Consider the following 19,946-nt stretch of genomic DNA (forward strand, 5'->3'; position numbering starts at 1 on the left):
ACATGGCCAATTGTTGTGTCATCAGCAAATTTCCCAATCGTATCTGCCCCATTTAAGTCTCAATCATTTATTGGTACAAAAATGAGCAAGGGTCCCAACACCCTGTGGCACATGACTGGGAATTACTTTCCATTTGCAAAAATATCCATCAACCATTACCTTTTGTTTCCTGTCACTGACCCAATTTTAGATCCAACTCACCATTTTCATCTGGGGCCCATGGAATTTCATTTTTCTAATTAGTATGCCACGTGAGACCTTGTCAAATGCCTTACTAAAATCCACCAATCCTCCTTGTTACTTTCTTAGAAGAAAATTTGCACAGTGAACCAAGCCAGGAGTCGAATCTTGGTCCCTGGTGCTTTGAGGCAGCAGTGCTAACCATTGTGCTGCCCTTATGTTTCAATCACGCCATCTCCTACTTTTCTAAACTTTTTAGCGCAGTATTTTTCAAACCTTTTTCCCAGGTCCCACTTTTGCCAACTGGCTGATGTTCGGGAGCCATGTCACATTTACTTACCTTTAATGTGCCAAGTGAATCTGCTTGTCCCTTACGAGCTCATGCCAATCAGGTTCACAGGATGAGAGGGCAATGCACATATCAGGTGCAGAGTTCAGCCAATTACTTTGTTTGTCTTCACCTTTATGGGAACAGAAAATCCCGCCTCACATATGTGGATCGTCGTGAAGGGCAATAGCAACAAGGTGCCTGTTCTTACTCAGCAATCCTGGGAGATGCTAATCCAGAAATATGACAACCTCTTGGACTTGTGTGTTTTTAACAAGCTCTGACAGGTCAGGTACAGCAGCTCAGTCTCCACATTTGGAGTTGATGGTAGCCATGATGTGGAGATGCCGGCGTTGGACTGGGGTGGGCACAGTAAGAAGTCTCTCATCACCTGATGAAGGAGCAGTGCTCCGAAAGCTCATGATTCCAAATAAAGCTGTTGGACTTTAACCTGGTGTTGTGAGACTTCTTACTGTCCTCATTTGGAGTCAGCTATAAGTTAACAACTGACTCTGAGCTCTCAAACTTAAAGGGATTTTTCACCCACTTTTTCAAAATCTGAAACTTCTCCTCAGGAACGTAGTGACAAAAATTGTTCATCAGCATTGTTCACGACGATCCACATTTGTGAGATGGGATTTTCAGTTCTCATCAGCACAGCCTGATGCGACTGAATATGGCTTGTCAGTCTGTTCTCAGTTCTCTAGTAGCAATCTCTGTACTGTGGTGGACTTTCCAGCTCCTTCCAGCAGATTCTGATGTGAGATTCTGGCTAGCGGGTAGGCTGCTTATTAGTGTCGCTGGCCGTTTCTTTCTTAGAACTAAACGATCTACGTCCACAATCCTCTTGCCTTGCACGCACATTAAACAAGCTCACCTCCAAGTGAATTCACGCCAAAAGCACATATGTACAGGGTGCTTGGCGCCCAGTATGGATGAAGGCTGCGCTGACCTGCTCACTGTTGCCTCTTGTGGTCAGAGACTGTACTGGTAATTAGGTTAATTTCAACTTTTCATCTTACCAAAAACCCAAATGAAGATTTCATAGAATCATAGATTCATAGAATCATAGAAACCCTACAGTGCAGAAGGAGGCCATTCGGCCCATCGAGTCTGCACCGACCACAATCCCACCCAGGCCCTACCCCCACATATTTACCCGCTAATCCCTCTAACCTACGCATCCCAGGACTCTAAGGGGCAATTTTTAACCTGGCCAATCAACCTAACCCGCACATCTTTGGATTTAATTTGGAACTTCCCGTGAACAAGTGAAAACGTACCTCGTGATATTCAGTCACTGGCTCAGCACATACTAAGTGACTGCACAAAGCGTGAAGGGGCTGTCCTGGACTCTGAGCTAATTCTCGGGTGTTTATTCCCTCCCATTCTGCTCCTGCTCTGTGTAAAAAGGTTTGACCTTGAGGAATCTGAAGCATGAATCCTGTACCTTTTGTAACTGTCACCTCAAGTAGCTGCTGAGGATGTAGTGAATTCTCTCCTTCCCCACTCGGTGCAAGGTGACTTTCAAATCTCGCTTCCTTGCTCACTGCAGATCCTGTGAATTACATTAAAATACGCGCACGGCAGAACTCTGGTATCCTGATAAGACATATGAATGTCAATTAATTTCTTTGTTTTTAATTTGTGTGTTGGCCGGGGCAAAAGGACAAACAGTGGAGAGTAAGATTGTGGCCTTGATTTTGCAGATCTCTCCACTTGGTAAATACACGGCTTTCTGTGCTTGGGCTCTCAGCCCCAGGCTAAACCCACTGTCTGTGCTGGAAATCCACAGTAAGAAGTCTCACAACACCAGGTTAAAGTCCAACAGGTTTATTTGGTAGCAAATACCATAAGCTTTCGGAGCACTGCTCCTTCGTCAGATGGAGTGGAAATGTGCTCTCAAACAGTGCAAACAGACAAAATCAAGTTGCAGAATACTGATTAGAATGCGAATCCTACAGCCAGCCAGGTCTTAAAGGTACAGACAATGTGGGTGGAGGGAACGGGCATTCAGCCTTGGATCTTCAGGTAAGCGTTCTCCAAGGCGGCCTTCACGACACACGACAGCGCAGAGTCGCTGAGCAGAAACTGATAGCCAAGTTCCGCACACATGAGGACGGCCTAAACCAGGATGTTGGATTTATGTCACATTATCAGTAACCCCCACAGCTTGCCTCCTGGGCTTGTAGAATCTCATTAGCTGTTCTGTCTGGAGTCAATACACATCTCTTTAACCTGTGTTTAATGTTCCCTCCACCCACATTGTCTGTACCTTTAAGACCTGGCTGGCTGTAGGATTCGCATTCTAATCAGTATTCTGCAACTTGATTTTGTCTGTTTGCATTGTTTGAGAGCACATTTCCACCCCATCTGACGAAGGAGCAGTGCTCCGAAAGCTTATGGTATTTGCTACCAAATAAACCTGTTGGACTTTAACCTGGTGTTGTGAGACTTCTTACTGTGTTCACCCCAGTCCAACGCCGGCATCTCCACATCATGGAAATCCATGCCAGAGAGTCAGCTGGGCCTGGCTATGCTCCACATGCCTTGTACTCATTCAGGTTAATGTATGGCCTTGTGGTGTTAGAGTTCATCGAATGTAAGGCACCTCTTTGGTTGCAATTTTAAAAATCATGTATAATGTCCTATCCAATAGTTGGGATATTTGTTAATTTCAGGGTGTAGCGGTTCTCGGGCTCGGTGCCTGTGTTTGCTGATGGATCCAGCCAGAAGCAACTAATGTCTTTGGGGAAACACCTTTTTACACCCGCGTACGGGTCACGACCCACACTTTGAAAAAGCCTGCTCTAGCGGGTACAAGCCTAACCTGTCCAACTTTTCCCTGTAAGAGTTTTAACAACACCAGATTAAAGTCCAACAGGTTTATTTGGTAGCAAATACCATTAGCTTTTCCCCACCAGACAGCTTGTCCATTCCGAGTCTTAGTCTAGGAAACCTTCTCTGAACTGCTTCCAACACATTGACATCCTTCCTTAAATTAGGAGACCAATATTATGCACAATACTCTGAGTGCGATCTCACCAATGCCCTGTATAACTGAAACATAACCTCTCTACCTTAATATTCAATCCCCCTTGCCATAAATGATAATATTCTATTAGCTTTCCTATACAGTGCTATAAAAAAATGTGGTTGTTTTTATTGCTGCATTTTTTTTTGATAATCTTGAAACAGGAAAGAAAAAGGATTGGTGCCTGTGAGGAGTTTTAGTGAATTTATATTGATTAAAATATCTTTGGTTGGTAAAAAGACCTTTTGCTCATGCATGCATAAAATTTCTGCAGCATTTCACTAGAAAGCCATGCTTTCATGTTGTAACTAATTATTTGTGCGCTTTGTAGCCCCAGCTGCCGTTTTCATTTTCAGTGGAGTGTTGATCTTGTTTTAGGTGATGCAGTTGTACACCTTTCAAATAGATGTAATGTCCTTTTGCACCCTTGCATTTCAGACTAGATTATGTGGCCCATGCTGAAGATCTTGCCTCTAAGCTTCTACAGTGCTTTCCAAAGAACAGGCTGTCAGCTCCCGCTGCACTGAACCACGAGTACTTCAGTGATCTTCCTCCTCGACTGTGGGAGCTCTCAGACAGTGAGTATATTACCAGCTTTAATCAGATTCCACAACATCTAAACCCGTGTGATTCACAAAGATGGGTTTCCTTTTATTTGAAGGAAGTCTCATTGAATAATTCTCTTTGCCTATTATTGCAAATCCAGATTTTTAACTTTTATTTAGCAAGTAGTGTTTTTTGCCTTTTGTTTTGATTCCGTAGTTTTGGTACTAGCTTTTTTTGCTGGGTGAAAAATAGCAATCTTCAAGTTAACATTAGTTTTGTTAGTTTGAATGTGGAATTTTCGACTATGGACTTTAAAATCCTTAGAAACAAAAGCCGTGCCAAAAAAATAGGGAATAGCCTCAGTCCAGTTCAGTTAGAAGAAAACTTTTTTGGCCACCGTAAAGCCTTAGTGATAATTATCCCTTCAGTCCAAGCGGAAGCAGGTTCTGCTATCACTACAGGGCTTAAACTCTCCTTGTTTAATGATTTTAAACAAATGCATATTACATCAGTTACAGCGACAACTGTGCTGTCAGATGAAGATCAGGAGGAATGGATGATGCAACCACAGAGGAGGAGAAGAGCCAAGGCTGGAAACAGCTGTACTGGCCCTGGATCAATTACCTGACTGCCTCTGAGGAGAAATGCAATGTGTAGGTCTAGGCTCGAGTGGCATCTGATTCAGATGGGTCCTTAGTGACTCCAGCTGTTGTGGTTGCGATTGCCAAAATTATAACCTTTCTAGTCATCTGGTCATTCAAAACATGACGGGGACTGCTCCCCCACCTCAACTTCTCCCCTCCGCAACCCCGACAACCACAGCAGTGTGTCCAGCAGTCTACAGCTGTATGTCCAGCTGCCTGCAGCTGATCTCTGCATCACAGTTCCAGAGGGCTGCCGCCACAATGGAGCAGTGGTTAGCACTGCTGCCTCACAGCAGCAGGGATCTGGATTCAATTCAAGCCTCGGGTCACTGTCTGTGTGGAGTGTGCACGTTCTCCCTGCGTCTGCGTGGGTTTCCTCTGGCTTACTCCCACAGTCCGAAAAACGTGCTGGTTCGGGACATTGGCTATGCTAAATTCTCCCTCTGTGTACCTGAACAGGCATTGGAATGTGGCCACTAGGGGATTTTCACAGTAACTTCATTGCAGTGTTCATGTAAGCTGACATGTGACTCTAATAAATAAACTTAAAACTGACTAGTTTATTTCTTTAGGAGCATCAGCAACAGTTGACCACACATCAGAGCTTCAATGCTAACACTGATTCACCTCCATATAGGGTTGAATGGACTGTTGGTCATCTTGTTTACAGTTATCACTCCTTAAGAGCTCTGTTCACTCATTGGGGGTGGAGTGCAATGTTAAAACAATGGTCCTCATTACGGCTGTCAAACATAGTGAATATGTGACTCATTTCACTTGAATTAGCTCAGGTATGATTGAGATGACTAATTGAAAAGTTGACTCGCGATCTATTTAGCCATTGAAACAATGGTTCTTGTTGCGCACAAGTAGCCTCTGGTGCCAACCAGCTATCACTTTAACTGAGTACAAATCAAGCTGCACTTTCCAAATCAACAAATGTATTGTGTTTTCGATTACTCGAGCTCTCTTTCAGTTTAAGACAAAGGAGGTGAAAATTGGACATTTGCAATCGAGTAAAATGAGGGGTTTTACATTTTGTCTCGCTTTCATTTCCAAAGCCAAAGACCAATTTAACTGCCCCCCCCGCCCCACCCCACCCCACCCCCGCCCCACCCCACCCCACCCCCGCCGGTCCCTCACCCCTGCCTTCAACTTTTTGATGTGCAACATGCTGCACAAATTGGATGGCACCAATGTAAGCATCGTAGAAGAAATCATAAATGCCTTGGCTGCAATGTGAGTGATTTGAAAAATTAATCTAGCAAAATAGCTAAGGAAGCTAAATGTTGGTCCCTTTCTGATTCAAGAATCTAAGTGTATACCAATTGTTCAAAATACCAGTTTGTGAGTTCCAGACCATAGCAGCTAAATATATACCAAATTTATTAAAAACTCATTGATATCATTTGTGTAAAGTGGGTTTGAATTTTCAGCTCTGCATCGAGAGGATACTGCAGGATACGATTATTCTTTCACTGATTGGATCTGGATTTCTGTTGTCCCTGGACTAACTAAGTTAGTGTAGCTTTGTGCTAGCTACTAGAGTCCCAAGTCAAATAATTGTGGACAGTTTGAGCACAGGGTATAAAAGTACAAAACAAAACTAAGATGTGCAGGTTAGGTTGATTGGCCATGCTAAATTGACCCTAGTATCAGGGGAATTAGCAGGGTAAATATGTGGGGTTACGGGGATATGGCCTGGGTGGGATTGTGGTCAGTATAGACTCAATGGGCTAAATGGCCTCCTTCTTCTGTACTGTAGGGATTCTATGATTCTAAGACATAATTTGACACTCCACAATCCTAAGTTTGAAGTCAAAATCAGAATGCTCATGCGAACATTTGGGCGAAGTGTTTCTTATCTTATGGTTCTCCTTATTCTTTGAAGAAAATTCAACCTTTGTTCACAAATAATAGCAAGCCGTGCAGAAAAATTAGGAGAGAGTGCCACTTTGAGAAATTTGTTTCTTGATCGTTGAGGTGCTTTCCTCAACTTTTTGTGTTTGTAATCCAGTCCATGCTTTTTGCTGTTTCCATGGAAATGACGTTACACATGTACATAGTGGGATGTACAGAGGAATTTCCCTGATGTTGTCCACAAGGAAGGTCATTGCAAGAGTCTTCCTTAGACACCTTCTCCCTGTGGCGGAAGAGCTCCTCCCAGAGTCGCAATGCGGATTCCGTCCACTAAGCACAATGGACGCTATCTTCACCGCAAGGCAACTACAAGAGAAATGCAAGGTACAGTATCAACTCCTGTACTTGGCCTTCTTTGGCCTCAAAGGCCTTCAGCACAGTCAGCAACATGGGATTATGGAGTGCCTTCCTCTACTTTGGCTGCCCCCAACATTTTGTCACCATCCTCCTCCACCTGCTCCATGATGACATGCCAGCTGTGATCCTGTCGAATGGATCCAATACAGATAGAATTCACATTCAGACTGGGGTCAAGCATTGTTGTGCCATCGCATTGATGTGCCTCTCGATCTTCCTTACTGCAATGCTCCATCGCATCCTCCACAAGCTCCCTGCTGGAATACATAGAAATGTAGGAAATAGGAGGAGGCCATTCGGCCCTCCTGCGCACACTCGAGTCAATGCTCCAAGCCATCTTCAACACCTTCACCGAGGTGTATGAGAGCATGCGCCTTCACTAAAGATCCATAAGATAATGGTCCTCTACCAACCTGCTCCTACCACACTGCACTGGCCCCTCCAGTTATCAAAATCCACGATGAGGCCTTGGTTAATGTGGATAACTTTCTGTACTTGGGAGCCAACTGTCAACGAGGAGAGACATTGATGACAAGATTTAACACTGCCTTCTGAGTACCAGCACTGTCTTTAGTCACCTGAAGACACCTGTGTTTGAAGATGAGGACCTCAGACTTGGCAGTAAGCTCATGATCTACAGAGCAAGAGTGATGCCCACCCTCCTATATAGAACAAAGGAAGGTACAGCACAGGAACAGGCCCTTCACGCCTGTGCCGATCATGATGCCCTAACTAAAAAATACCCTCCTGCCTTTACTCGGTCTGTATCCCTCTATTTCCTCCCTACTCATGTACCCATCCAGATGCCTCTTAAATGTTGTTAATGCGCCTGCTTCCACCACCACCTCAGCAGCACGTTTTAGGCACCCACCACTCTCTGCGTGAAAAACTACCCTTGCACATCTCCCTTAAACTTTCCCTCTCTCACTTTGAACCTGTGCCCCCTAGTAATTGACACTTCCACCCTGGGAAAAAGCTTCTGATTATCCACCCTGTCTATGGCTCTCATAATTTTGTAAACCTCTATCACATCTCCCCTCAGCCTCCGTCTTTCCAGTGAAAACAATCCTAGTTGATTCAACCTCTCTTCATAGCCAACACCTTCGAGACAGGCAACATCCTGGTGAACCTTCTTTGCACTCTGTCCAAAGCTTCCACGTCCTTCTGATAATTTGGTGACCAGAACTGCATGCAATACTCCAAATGTTGCCTAACCAACGTTTTACATAGCTGCAACATGATTTGTTGATTCCTGTACTCAATGCCCCGGCTGAAGAAGGCAAGTATGCCATTTGTGGTGCAGAGACATGGATTATGTATGGCAGACATCTCAAAACCCTGGTGAAGTACCAGTAACGCTGTCTCTGCAAGATCCTGAAAATCTATTGGCAGGATAGGCATACCGATGTTCTCACTCAGGCCAGCATTAAAGTATTGACCACGCTCGATTAGCTCCACTGGGTGGGCCACATCGTCCCCGTGCCAGACATGAGACTTCTGAAACAAGAGCTCTACTTGGAGCTTCGACATCGCAAGCAAACCCCAGGAGGGCAGAGGAAACACTTCAAGGGCACCCTCAAAGCCTCCTGGGGAAAAATTGCAACACCCTCGCAAGCACTCGGGAATCCCTGGCACAAGACAGTCTGAAGTGGAGGGAAAGCATTCAGGAAGGAGCTGAATACTTCGGGTTTGATCGCTGAGAGCAAGCTGAAACCAAGCATTGACCCCAAAAAGAGTGCGTGGCAATCCAAGTACCCCACTCAAGCACTCCTCCAACGACTAAGTGCCCCACCTCGGACAGAGACTGTATTGCAATCTTCAGTCACCTCCGAACTCGTTTTTAGTGAGGAAGCAAGTTATCGTTGTCACAGAGGGACTGCATAAGAAGAAGCAATATAGTGATGTAGCAAGATAGTATGGAATTAGCAACAGGATTCTTTCTAGCTTGCCATGAAATACTGCGCAACAAAGAACTTGTTTCAGTGAGCTATTGACAAGGGTAAGGATGCATGTGGAATTCACTACCACAGAATGTAGTTGAGACCAAAACATTGTCTGATTTCAAGAAGAAATTAGATATAACTCTTGTGGCAAAGGGGGGGAAGGGGGTATCAAGATATTGAATTCCATGATCAAAATGAATGGCGGAGTAGATTCAAAAGGCCGAATGGTCTACTCTTGCTTCTATTTTTTATGTTTCTATGTGTTCCATGTTGCTGCCTTGCAATAACCCCAAGAATAACCCTTAGCATGTCAGTGCAAGAGGTAGCTGCTGCACCATTAGAATAATGACTCGTTTGCCACAGTGAATTGTACTGGATCAGATGGTGGCACAAGGAGCCAAACTGCACAAGCTCTCTTACTGTCACTTTAGTAAAAGCTGTCTTGTGCTCTGTTCCCTTTTAGTGGGAAATGATTCAACACCTTTCTCTTTCTCTTGCAAATGGAAGCTCTGTTCCTTTAGTCATAGCCCAATGAGGCTTGCTGATGTTGATTGATTCCAATGTTACTCGTTGCAAAATCTAAATGAATGGTGCTGAACCCTTTGCTGGTAGGACTGATTGGATCATCTGGGAGGCAGTGAATAATTTATGTGGTTTGTCATCAATCACTGATATCAGGCAATGTCAAAACTGCAGTCTTGGCTGATTGTTGACTGACGTAAGTGTCATCATTGCCTCACTGGGTTGTATGAAATGATGCCAGAATGCATCTCTGTGGGAATAATCACCATGCCCAAACATGATCGTCTGTGCTGGAACCATTCTGCAATTCTACGAATTGAACTTCCATCTTCCCCACCATAAATTAAGGGCTTGTGCTCCATTTTGGGCAGGCTTCAGTCATGTGTGATCATCTCATTTACTGCTTTGAAAAAAGCAAGTGTTTATGCCCAAGTTTCCAATACATAAATTATATTGTGACAAGGCTCCCATCAAGTGTGTGAAGTTAGCAAATTACCCAGTATGTGTTTAACCCATGCTGAGCTAATGAACAGAAGGGAAACAAGCTTATGTGAAGTGTAATAGTATGTATGAAGTGTTTGATGGTGACACTGGATCTGATTCCTTTCCATTCTGGTAGCTGTCTATTTCATGAGATAATAGTGGTCTTGGTGGTCAACTCTGTTAACCATTGCCTGGTGTGACTCAGGAACCCCACTCTGCCACACTTGCTGCAGATGAAGACAGTGGGCTCAGAAGGTGCAGGATTCACTAGGCCAACTTGTTGATCAGCTGAGCTTTACACTTCCTCCTCCTTTTCCAATGCCTCCCTGAACAGTCAGCCTCCAGAAGTCATGAATGTCAGCAACTGTCACCCAGTTGCCTGTTTTAATGTCTACCATCTTCGCATCTTACTTGCAGATTTCTTTGTAGCTGAGGTATAGACATCCCGCAGGTCATGACTGAATGGCCAGTTGACTGTATAGAAGGTCTTTGAATATATGGCCATCAGTCATCTGATGAATGTGACTGAGCCAGCCTAGATGTCATTGCCTTAATAACTAATGAGTGTATGTTGATGAAATTCGCATGCTCCAGAGCATTTGAGTTGGTGAACTTGTGCTGACGGGAAATGTCTGAGACACTGAAGGTGGAACCTATTCAACATTTTCTCCTGCTTAGCACATGTTGTCCAGATCTTAGTGCTGTAGAGGAGTGCACTGAAGCACAGCCTCAGCAGATTCACAGTTTGGCGTACAAAGTAAGGTAAAAGTTTTTAAAGTTTATTTATTAGTCACAAGTAAGTCTTACATTAACACTGCAATGAAGTTACTGTGAAATTCCCCTAGTCGCCACACTCCGGCGCCTGTTTGGGTCAATGCACCTAACCAAGATACAATGCTGCAGATGTTGGAAATCCAAAATAAAAATTGAAATGCTGGAAGTAATCTGCGTGTCAGGCAATGTGTGTAGAATGAAACACAGCTAATGTTACAGGTCAATGTTTTTGGTCAGGCTGCTGCTGTTCCATACACTCTTACTCAGCTTGGACTGTTGCTGCATCTTTTGTAATGTATGTGTTGATTTCAGTACCAAGTGACAGATTGTTGGTCATTGTGGAGTTTAGGTATGTGAAGCTATGAATAACCTTCACTGGCACATGGCCAATGCTGATTGATGATGGTATGATAACTTCCTGGACCATGACATTCATTTTCCTAATGTTAATGGTTTAACCAAATGCTTCAAAGACATGAGAGCGTCTGTCCATTTACCACTGAGAAGGTGTGGCCCAGTACGAAATGCTAGTCTGGCATCAACAGCATAGAACAATCCTCGGATGAGAACTTGGTGAATTTTTTGTCTTGCATCTTAGGTGTCAAGGACAGATTACATTGGTTTTGGTGAGTAGATGAACTTCGGGTATATGACAGCAGCAAAAAGAAGAATATACAAACAGTGTCAGCGCCAGAATGCAACACTATTTAACCCCCACAGCAGTTCTTGAAACATTGATATTGCCCATCATAGCTGGCCTTTCCCCTTGAGGAATTACACCAAGTAGCTTCAGCAGATCAATTGGACCAGTGCTGATGAATGGCAGATGGAATTTAATTTAGATAAATGTGAGGTGATGCATTTTTTGGTAGATTGAACCAGGGCAGGACTTACTCAGTTAATGGTAGGGCATTGGGGAGAGTTACAGAGCAAAGAGATCTAGGGGTACATATTCATAGCTCCTTGAAAGTGGAGTCACAGGTGGACAGAGTGGTGAAGAAGGCATTCAGCAAGCTTGGGTTCATTGGTCAGAACATTGAATACAGGAGTTGGGATGTCTTGTTGAAATTGTACAAGACATTGATAAGGCCGCACTTGGAAACGCGGGCAATTGGGACTAGCTTAGTCATAGAGATCTTCAGCATGGAAACAAGCCGTCCGGGCCCAACTTGTCCATGCTGCCCTTTTTTTTAACCATTAAGCTAGTCCCAATTGCCCGCGTTTGGCCCATATCTCTCTATACCCATCTTACCCATGTGACTATCTAAATGTTTTTTAAAAGACAAAATTGTACCCGCCTCTACTACTACCTCTGGCAGCTCATTCCAGACACCACCCTCTGTGGAAAAATATTGCCACTCTGGACCCTTTTTATCTCTCCCCTCTCACCTTAAACCTATGCCCTCCAGTTTTAGACTCCCCTACCTTTGGGAAAAGATATTGACTATCTAGATAATCTATGCCCCTCATTATTTTATAGACCTCTATAAAATTACCCTTAAGCCTCCTACACTCCAGGGGAAAAAAATACCAGTCTATCCAGCCTCTCCTTATAACTCAAACCATCAAGTCCCGGTAGCATCCAAGTAAATCTTTTCTGCACTCTTTCTAGTTTAATAATATCCTTTCTATAATAGGGTGACCAGAACTGTACACAGTGGTTAAACAAAAAAAGGATGGCATGGACAAGTTGGGCCAAAGGGCCTGTTTCCATGCTGTAAACTTATTTGACTCTATGGACAGCCAATTTTCTTTAGCAGCTCAAATAGATTGCTTTTGTTCACATGGTGGAATGCCATGCTAAGATCAATGAAGGCAATATATGGTGGTCTGTTTGTTTACAGCATTTCTCCTGCAGTTGCCAGATGGAGAGGATTGTGTAGAATGTGGATCTTCCAGTTCTGAGAGGGGATTTGTGATAGATGTATTGAGCTAAAATCTGCCTCCGGATAATATGGGCAAATATTTCTCCCACAATATCGCAGGGAGCTGCAATTGCTGTGGTCGCCCTTGTTCTTATACAACGTCACAATCCTTGCATTGCCCCCTCCCTCCAACAGAGACGGCAAAAGCTCTGAGGAAAATGGCACCACCAGGAATGTTCCACACACACCATAGAGGGTTGGCCTGACATGGATATTGAATCCACAATGAGGCAACTTAACAAAACTATTGACTCACTTGCCACTGGCAGAGCTCCAGGTGGTGATGCTATACCACCTGAGCTCATCAAAGACAGGAAATAAGCACTCCCACCGGATCTAGTTCTCTGATTTTTTAATACAATGGACCCTTGTGCAGTGGTGTCTGTGCGAACCACATAAAAATAATGTTGCCGCAAATTTAATGATTGAGCCATAAACAAAATATTGTATCGTTGCGTTCAAGGTGTGAGATTTCAGAATCCTTTGTTGGTAATCCATTGCATTTGTACTGTTTACAGAATCTTTTCCCTTGTTTTGCATGGTGTAGGCCAGGTATACAAATCAGCATTGCGCTCCTGACATTTGAAGTACAGCATTGCATCAGTCACGTACCTCTTGCCTGTCACTCTGATTGTTTGCCTGGAGCACTGGAAGATAGAGAGCAACCTACACAGTCCAGCTGCGTCGACTCAAAGTTGACAGTCCATTAGCCAATACAGAGATCCCTTGCAGTTCAGCACTTAGCGTTCAAAGGAGCATGGGGTTACAGATGGCAACAAATATGCTTTTTCTTTAAAAATTACAGTCTTATCTGAAGAAGTTATTTGCGTTTTTTGTGATGTATATTTTATTTCTTTTGGAGAGGAGTGCTTTATGTTATATACATCATTAGTCTGACAACAGCAGGATATGTTTTATTTATACCGGATGTGGCTACTGGCAAATCAAACTTTGGAAAAATTGACACATTTCATTTAAAATTGGGCATAGGAATTGCATATCCAAATCATCAATCACCACTGCAGCGATTCTGTGTGAATATTCTGGAAGCTTCAGTTGTCAGTTCCTAAGGTTCATTCTGTAAATTGAGTGACAGCTCCTGCAAACAGATTTTACCAGTGGGTCCTATGTGGCACTCTGGAGACAGCAGCGTTCCATCAGTGATAAGAGAGCACATAATAAATTAAATGTGTACTGATTTTTTTTTGTGCTGGGAACAGGAAAGTATTGTCCATTTTGACATTTAAGTCATGGTGATATGAATGGAGGTGCAGTGTGGTGCGGTGGGTACATTCACTGTCTCTGAGCCAGAAGCTCCGGGTTCGAGTCCCATTCCAAGACCTGGATGGTCATGGAAAGTGTGTTCACAACATGGCCAAACAGGTTCACTCCCAAGCTGTAGATCTTTCCAAAATGCCTAGGGCAGCCAGTAAGACCGGAGGAACCTCCTGGTCAGGCATGTTTGATGCGGAGAGGCACCCCTCAAGCAATAACCTCTAGTGACAGGCTGCCACCAGGCACAGAAACACTGTGTAATGGTAATATGAAAACTAGATTAAAAATATTACTATTACTTGTTTCGCCTGAAGTGAGGCATGTTGCCTTCGCTGCAGTTCCAGTTTGGGTATCATCCACTAAAATCCAGTTTTAAAATATTCACAAAAATATTTAAACACCTTGCTACTGCATCCCACCCCTTGAGAATTTTAATTTTAGATTAATTTAATGCATCATAAATGAACATTGGACGGGCTCTTATAAGTAAGAAAAAGCAATTATTCGTTCTAAGCTCCTCGTAAAATATTTTAAGCTACCAAATCTCCCTTCAATCAGGCAGACCCTTTTATGCACAGGCATTCTCCTGGCATCGTGGCTTGCAGCCAAACATGACTCTCTAAAGCCTGGTGCCCCCTCTCCCATTGCTAAACAAACAGCTTCAGTGCAGATTGTGAGGGAGACAGCGTTGAGCTAACGACCGTCCACCACTAGTTGGAGGAAGGAATGAGAGAGAGAAATGCAAGCTGAGAGCGAGCGAAAAAGGAACGCAGGGAGGGAGAGAGGGAAGGGGAGACGTCGACTGGGAGAGAGAGAGGGAAAGATGCAGACAGAGAGGGAGAGAGAGAGCCAAGCGTCGACAGTGGGAGAGAGTGGGAGATGCAGACAGAGAGATGCATACTGGGAGGGGGGGGAGGTGCATACTGGGAGGGGGAGGGGGGAGAGGCGCATACTGGGAGGGGGAGAGGCGCATACTGGGAGGGGGAGGGGGGAGGCGCATACTGGGAGGGGGAGGGGGGGAGGTGCATACTGGGAGGGGGAGGGGGGGAGGTGCATACTGGGAGGGGGAGGGGGGGAGGTGCATACTGGGAGGGGGAGGGGGGGGAGGTGCATACTGGGAGGGGGAGGGGGGAGGTGCATACTGGGAGGGGGGGAGGTGCATACTGGGAGGGGGAGGGGGAGGGGGAGAGGCGCATACTGGGAGGGGTAGGGGAGAGGCACATACTGGGAGGAGTAGGGGAGAGGCACATACTGGGAGGGGGAGGGGGGGAGGCGCATACTGGGAGGGGGAGGGGGGGAGGCGCATACTGGGAGGGGGAGGGGGGAGGCGCATACTAGGAGGGGGAGGGGGGAGGCGCACACTGGGGGGGGGGGGGGGAGGGGGGGAGGCGCACACTGGGAGGGGGAGGGGGGAGCCATGCTGACAGAAAGAGACTGGGAGATATGGACTGGAAGGGGGAAGTAAAACATGACAATGTGAAAGAGAGGTTGGCCATAACCTTGGCACTGAGCTTTTCAAAGAGCATGGAACCCATCCATTCTGTTGTGGATGTGGTGGTGACCACCTTGATCAGCACACTTTAGGACCCAACCAGGTTGCAGTGTGTAACTGCTGATGTCTCACCCTCCATTGCAGTGCCAGCGGAAGCCATCCTAGGCTTTTTTGCTGCAGTTGAATCTCAGACGGAAGTCAGGCCAGGCTGCCTTAGTTCATTGCAAGCGCGTGCTGTTGCCATCTTAAGCTGCAGATATCAGCACTCAGTGGCTCTCGTGGAGGCATCTTGGCCTCCAACACGTCACGAGGATTGCCAGAGTAGGATGTGGAGGGAGTAGTAATGGATCTGTGGAGTGCAAACCAGCTTTCCTTTCACTATTGCTCTTACTGCTGCCTTCAGCCAGCCAACTCAGACTGCTGGCATCCATTGAGAGGTGGTGCAGTCCAGAATCAAGTCTTCCAGGGCTAGGGCTGCTCAAAATAGTCTTGCAGGACCACCTACAATCTCCACAGTGAAAGTCAGCAGCCTTTCATCAGCCATCTTTTAGCTACTGTGTAGCAATGTGCAAAAGCACTAGGCATGCAAAGGCACAAAGAGAATGTACAGTGTGATTAGTTGACATTTGTATGCAATATGGTCTGGTTTGATTTATAAAAGATAATAAGTGCTATTGGGTGAACTTAGAATCATAGAATTCCTACAGTGCAAAAAGAGGCCATTCGGCCCATCAAGTCTGCACCCACAGCGATCCTACCGAAGCCCGATTCCCGTAACCCCATATATTTACCACGCTAATCCCTCTAAGCTACACATCCCAGGACACTAAGGGGTAATTTAGGATGGCCAATGCACCTAACCTGCACATCTTTGGGCTGTGAGAGGAAACTAGAGCACCCGGATGAAATCCACGCAGACACAGGGAGAACGTGCAAATTCCACACACACTGACCCAAGCTGGGAATCGAACCAGGGTCCCTGACACTGAGGCAATAGTGCTTGCTGCTGTGCCGACCTTCCTGCTGCCAAATGCATGTTCAGCTCTGAGGTTGTGCGAGAGCATTGGCTGGAACATTGAGCCCCAAAATGACAGTGCTGATGTAATGTGCTGATTGTCCTCCTGATCTGCTTACTCTGCATGCATATGATGGATGCTCCCTGTTCATGTGCTAATGCCCTCATTAAAAAGGCAAGTTGCCAAGCTAGGTGGGTGACGTGAACACATGGAAGAGGGTCATTCCTGGCTTCCGCCTCATTTTCCCCTGTGTTCGGTGTGCTTTCCCAGCAGAGGGGTGGCCGAAGATTGTCCTTGTGTTGCTGTCCCCAAATCCCTGATGCTAAGTAGGTTTGCAGGGGTCTTGAGAAGCTGAAGAATTGCAAATGGACCTCATCTTTAAGTTCTATCCCTGCTCCTCCCCCAGGATCTTGGTATTAAATTGGAGTGTTCAGTTGCCCGTCTCCACCAGAAGGCCCTGCTCATACCTGCTGCTGCAATCCTGTAACACTGTCCAATATTACTTGGCCTGGCATGGGGCATCTGAGGTGCATGGTTTCTCATTAACAGCCAGGCAATATGGGCCAAGTGGCAAAGTAGTTAGCACTGCTGCCTCACAGCGCCAGGAACCCGGGTTCAATTCTTGCCTCGGGTTACTGTCTGTGTGGAGTTTGTATGTTCTTCCCGTGTCTGCATAGGCTTAATCCGGGTGCTCCGGTTTCCTCCCACAGTGCAAAGATGTGTGGGTTAGGTTGAATGGCCATGCTAAATTGCCCCTTAGTGTCAGGAGGATTGGCTGGGTGAATGCGTGAGGTTACAGGAATAGGACCTGGGTGGGATTGTGGTCGGTGCAGACTCAATGGGCCAAATGGCCGCCTCCTGTGCTGTAGGGATTCTATGAAAAATTGGCCCTGTAATGTCTTACATTTCAGAAGCAGAAATAATTCTAAGGGTGCAGTTGCATTCTACTCATTTATGTTTGAGATCATCAGTAAAGTATGAACAATAGCTGGCAAGACCTGAGCTGTAGCGTTACCTATAACTTTCAGTCTGTCAGGTGAGAGTTTACATTTGTCCACTGCAACCACAACACTAACTTGGTCAATTGGTGAACCATCTCATGGCGTTTCACAGTAACATTGTCAAACAAGGCTTAATGAGAGGCAAATTTTAAGGATCGCCATAAATGAGGAGAGAGAGGTTTAGAGAGGGAATACAGATCTTGGCACTAAGAGCTGGAAGCATGATAATTGCATGTCCTGCTATTTGAATATATGGTGAGAACAAGCCAGTTGGCAGTTATGGAGCTCAATTGGAGTTCCATAGCAGCCATTTTGTTAATCTCTGAACAACCAACACTGACAACCACTACCCCAACCCTCATGACCTCCATTTTGTTTAATAAAAATATTTTATTTTCTTTCAAGTGGAGGAGAAAAGACCCTTCTGTTGTCTGCGACTCTTTGCCAGACTTTATGGACTCTTTGGTGGGGCGGGGGGGGGGAATCCCAAATGAACCCTTTGCCCCCCCCCAAAGTCATGCAAGTTGTATGACCTTCCCTCTGACCTCACAAATATGGGCACGGTCAGTGACAAAGTTCAGGGCTAGATATTTACACCAAGAGGGGGCCCATTTGGGTTCTGTCTGCCAGTATGATGAATATCATTCATGTCAATCATCAGCCTAATATTTAAAATATTAAATGGAACCAGCATTTATGTTAAAGGCAAAATACTGACGAAGGGTCATCCAGACTCAAAACGTTGGCTCTAATCTCTCTCCACAGATGCTGTCAGACCTGCTGAGATTTTTCAGTATTTTCTGTTTTAGTTTCAGCATGGTGGCACAGTGGTTAGCACTGCTGCCTGACAGCGCCAGGGGACCCGGGCTCGTTTCCTGGTAAGGGTCACTGTCTGTGTGGTGTTTGCGCACACTCCTCGTGTCTGCATGGCTTTCCTCCGGGTGCTCCCACAGTCCAAAGATGTGCAAGTTAGGTTAATTGGCCATGATAAATTGACCCTTGGTGTCAAGGGGACTAGCAGGGTAAATAGGTGGAGCTATAGGGATAGGGTCAGGGTGGGATTGTGGTCGGTGCAGACTCAATGGGCCAAATGGCCTCCTCCTGCACTGTAAGGTTTCTATGTTTCAGCATTTATGTTAATGTTTTAGAATGCATTATTTATCATTTTGTTTTATATACAATTATGACCATATGCAATACTAGTCTGTTTTTGATTTAATAGGAATGTCTATTCTATTACATGCTATTGACACATTATGTTTATATATTTAGGATACACACAAGGATACCTGCGTAGTTAGATACATTGTAGATTATTTAGAATACTGGGATATTATACAGGGGTAGAATTCTAACCAATATGATTAACATAATTAAGATTTCATTAGTGTGGTGTGACAGGCTTTTGTACTTTGTTATTTTGGCTGGCTTAACACATGGCATCAATGGGGATTGAGTTGTACAGCCCAGATAAACAGCTATATTGATAATTGGCATTTGAGCTGAAGTGTTTCAAACACAAATAGAAATGATAGTGAGAGGCATTAGACTGTCACCTCTCACTGGGTAAAAGGCATGAACCAGATCCATGCTGTGTTGTGACATCTCAATCCTCCTCTCACGGGAGGACAGTCAGGGATTGCCAGAATTTTGTTAAATGTATGGGGCCCCACGCATTTTGATTACTGTAATGGGACATCTCGGCTAATTTGGACACATTACACAGTTGCCAGTTCGTTATCGTAATGCGGACAAACCCGGATCTGTCAGTGTATAATTATATTTTTTTTCAAAAATGCTCCTGTATTATCACACTGTAACAGGCTGTCAGCAGAGAAATGCTTGTTCCAATCATTAACAGACACAATCTCTGCAGAGCACCAGAGGGGAATTAAAATTGGGAAAGAAAATACCTCAAGGGTGGTAATTTTAATATAAGAATTTAATTTGTTATTTTCCATACTAAGAATTTTGCTGTATTAATCCTTTTATCAGTGCGCAGCAGGTTATTTGCACAAGCATAACCATAAGGTGATATTCATTTCCAGAATGGGTCTGTGTGGAGCTCTAAACAGTGACTGATGCAAATCCTTTTGAAGGCCAGACCAAAGATGAAAATCTACATATTTTTAAATAAAAGCAATGCTACATGCTTAGAGAAATGTTTAGATGTAGTGAAGTAACATTCTGCTTCCTGTAGATAATTACAGCACGAAGATGAAATTTGACCACATTTAACTATCCAGATGCCAATGTATCTCTCTGCTTAGTTACGATCTTATCTGTTTCGCTCTCCCTGCACAGAGAACATGATTTTTACCATCCCAATTATTTAGTGTTGTCCTGGTGGTGGTGATGGATTTTCCCATTTCTTCGACGGATAATTGGCAAAAACACCCTGGAATGTTTAAAAATTATTTGTGTGCGTTATGCTTCATTAATTGATCAGAGTACACAGACAGTTAACCATGGCATGCTTATATAAATCGTATCTTCAGGAACCAGT

At 44.8% G+C, this 19,946-nt stretch overlaps 1 protein-coding gene across 2 annotated transcripts in view; it reads left to right on the top strand.

Moving 5' to 3' along the window:
- The window catches only part of cdk14 (cyclin dependent kinase 14), a 570,262-nt gene that overhangs the window by 420,443 nt on the left and 129,873 nt on the right, over positions 1–19,946 (top strand). For both annotated transcript variants that reach the window (XM_078235399.1, XM_078235409.1), the window contains one exon: positions 3,981–4,120. In XM_078235399.1, coding sequence (XP_078091525.1) covers positions 3,981–4,120 — 140 coding nt within the window. The remainder of the gene's footprint in view (positions 1–3,980; positions 4,121–19,946) is intronic.

Source organism: Mustelus asterias, chromosome 2, assembly GCF_964213995.1.
Source record: "Mustelus asterias chromosome 2, sMusAst1.hap1.1, whole genome shotgun sequence".
Lineage (NCBI taxonomy): Eukaryota > Metazoa > Chordata > Chondrichthyes > Carcharhiniformes > Triakidae > Mustelus > Mustelus asterias.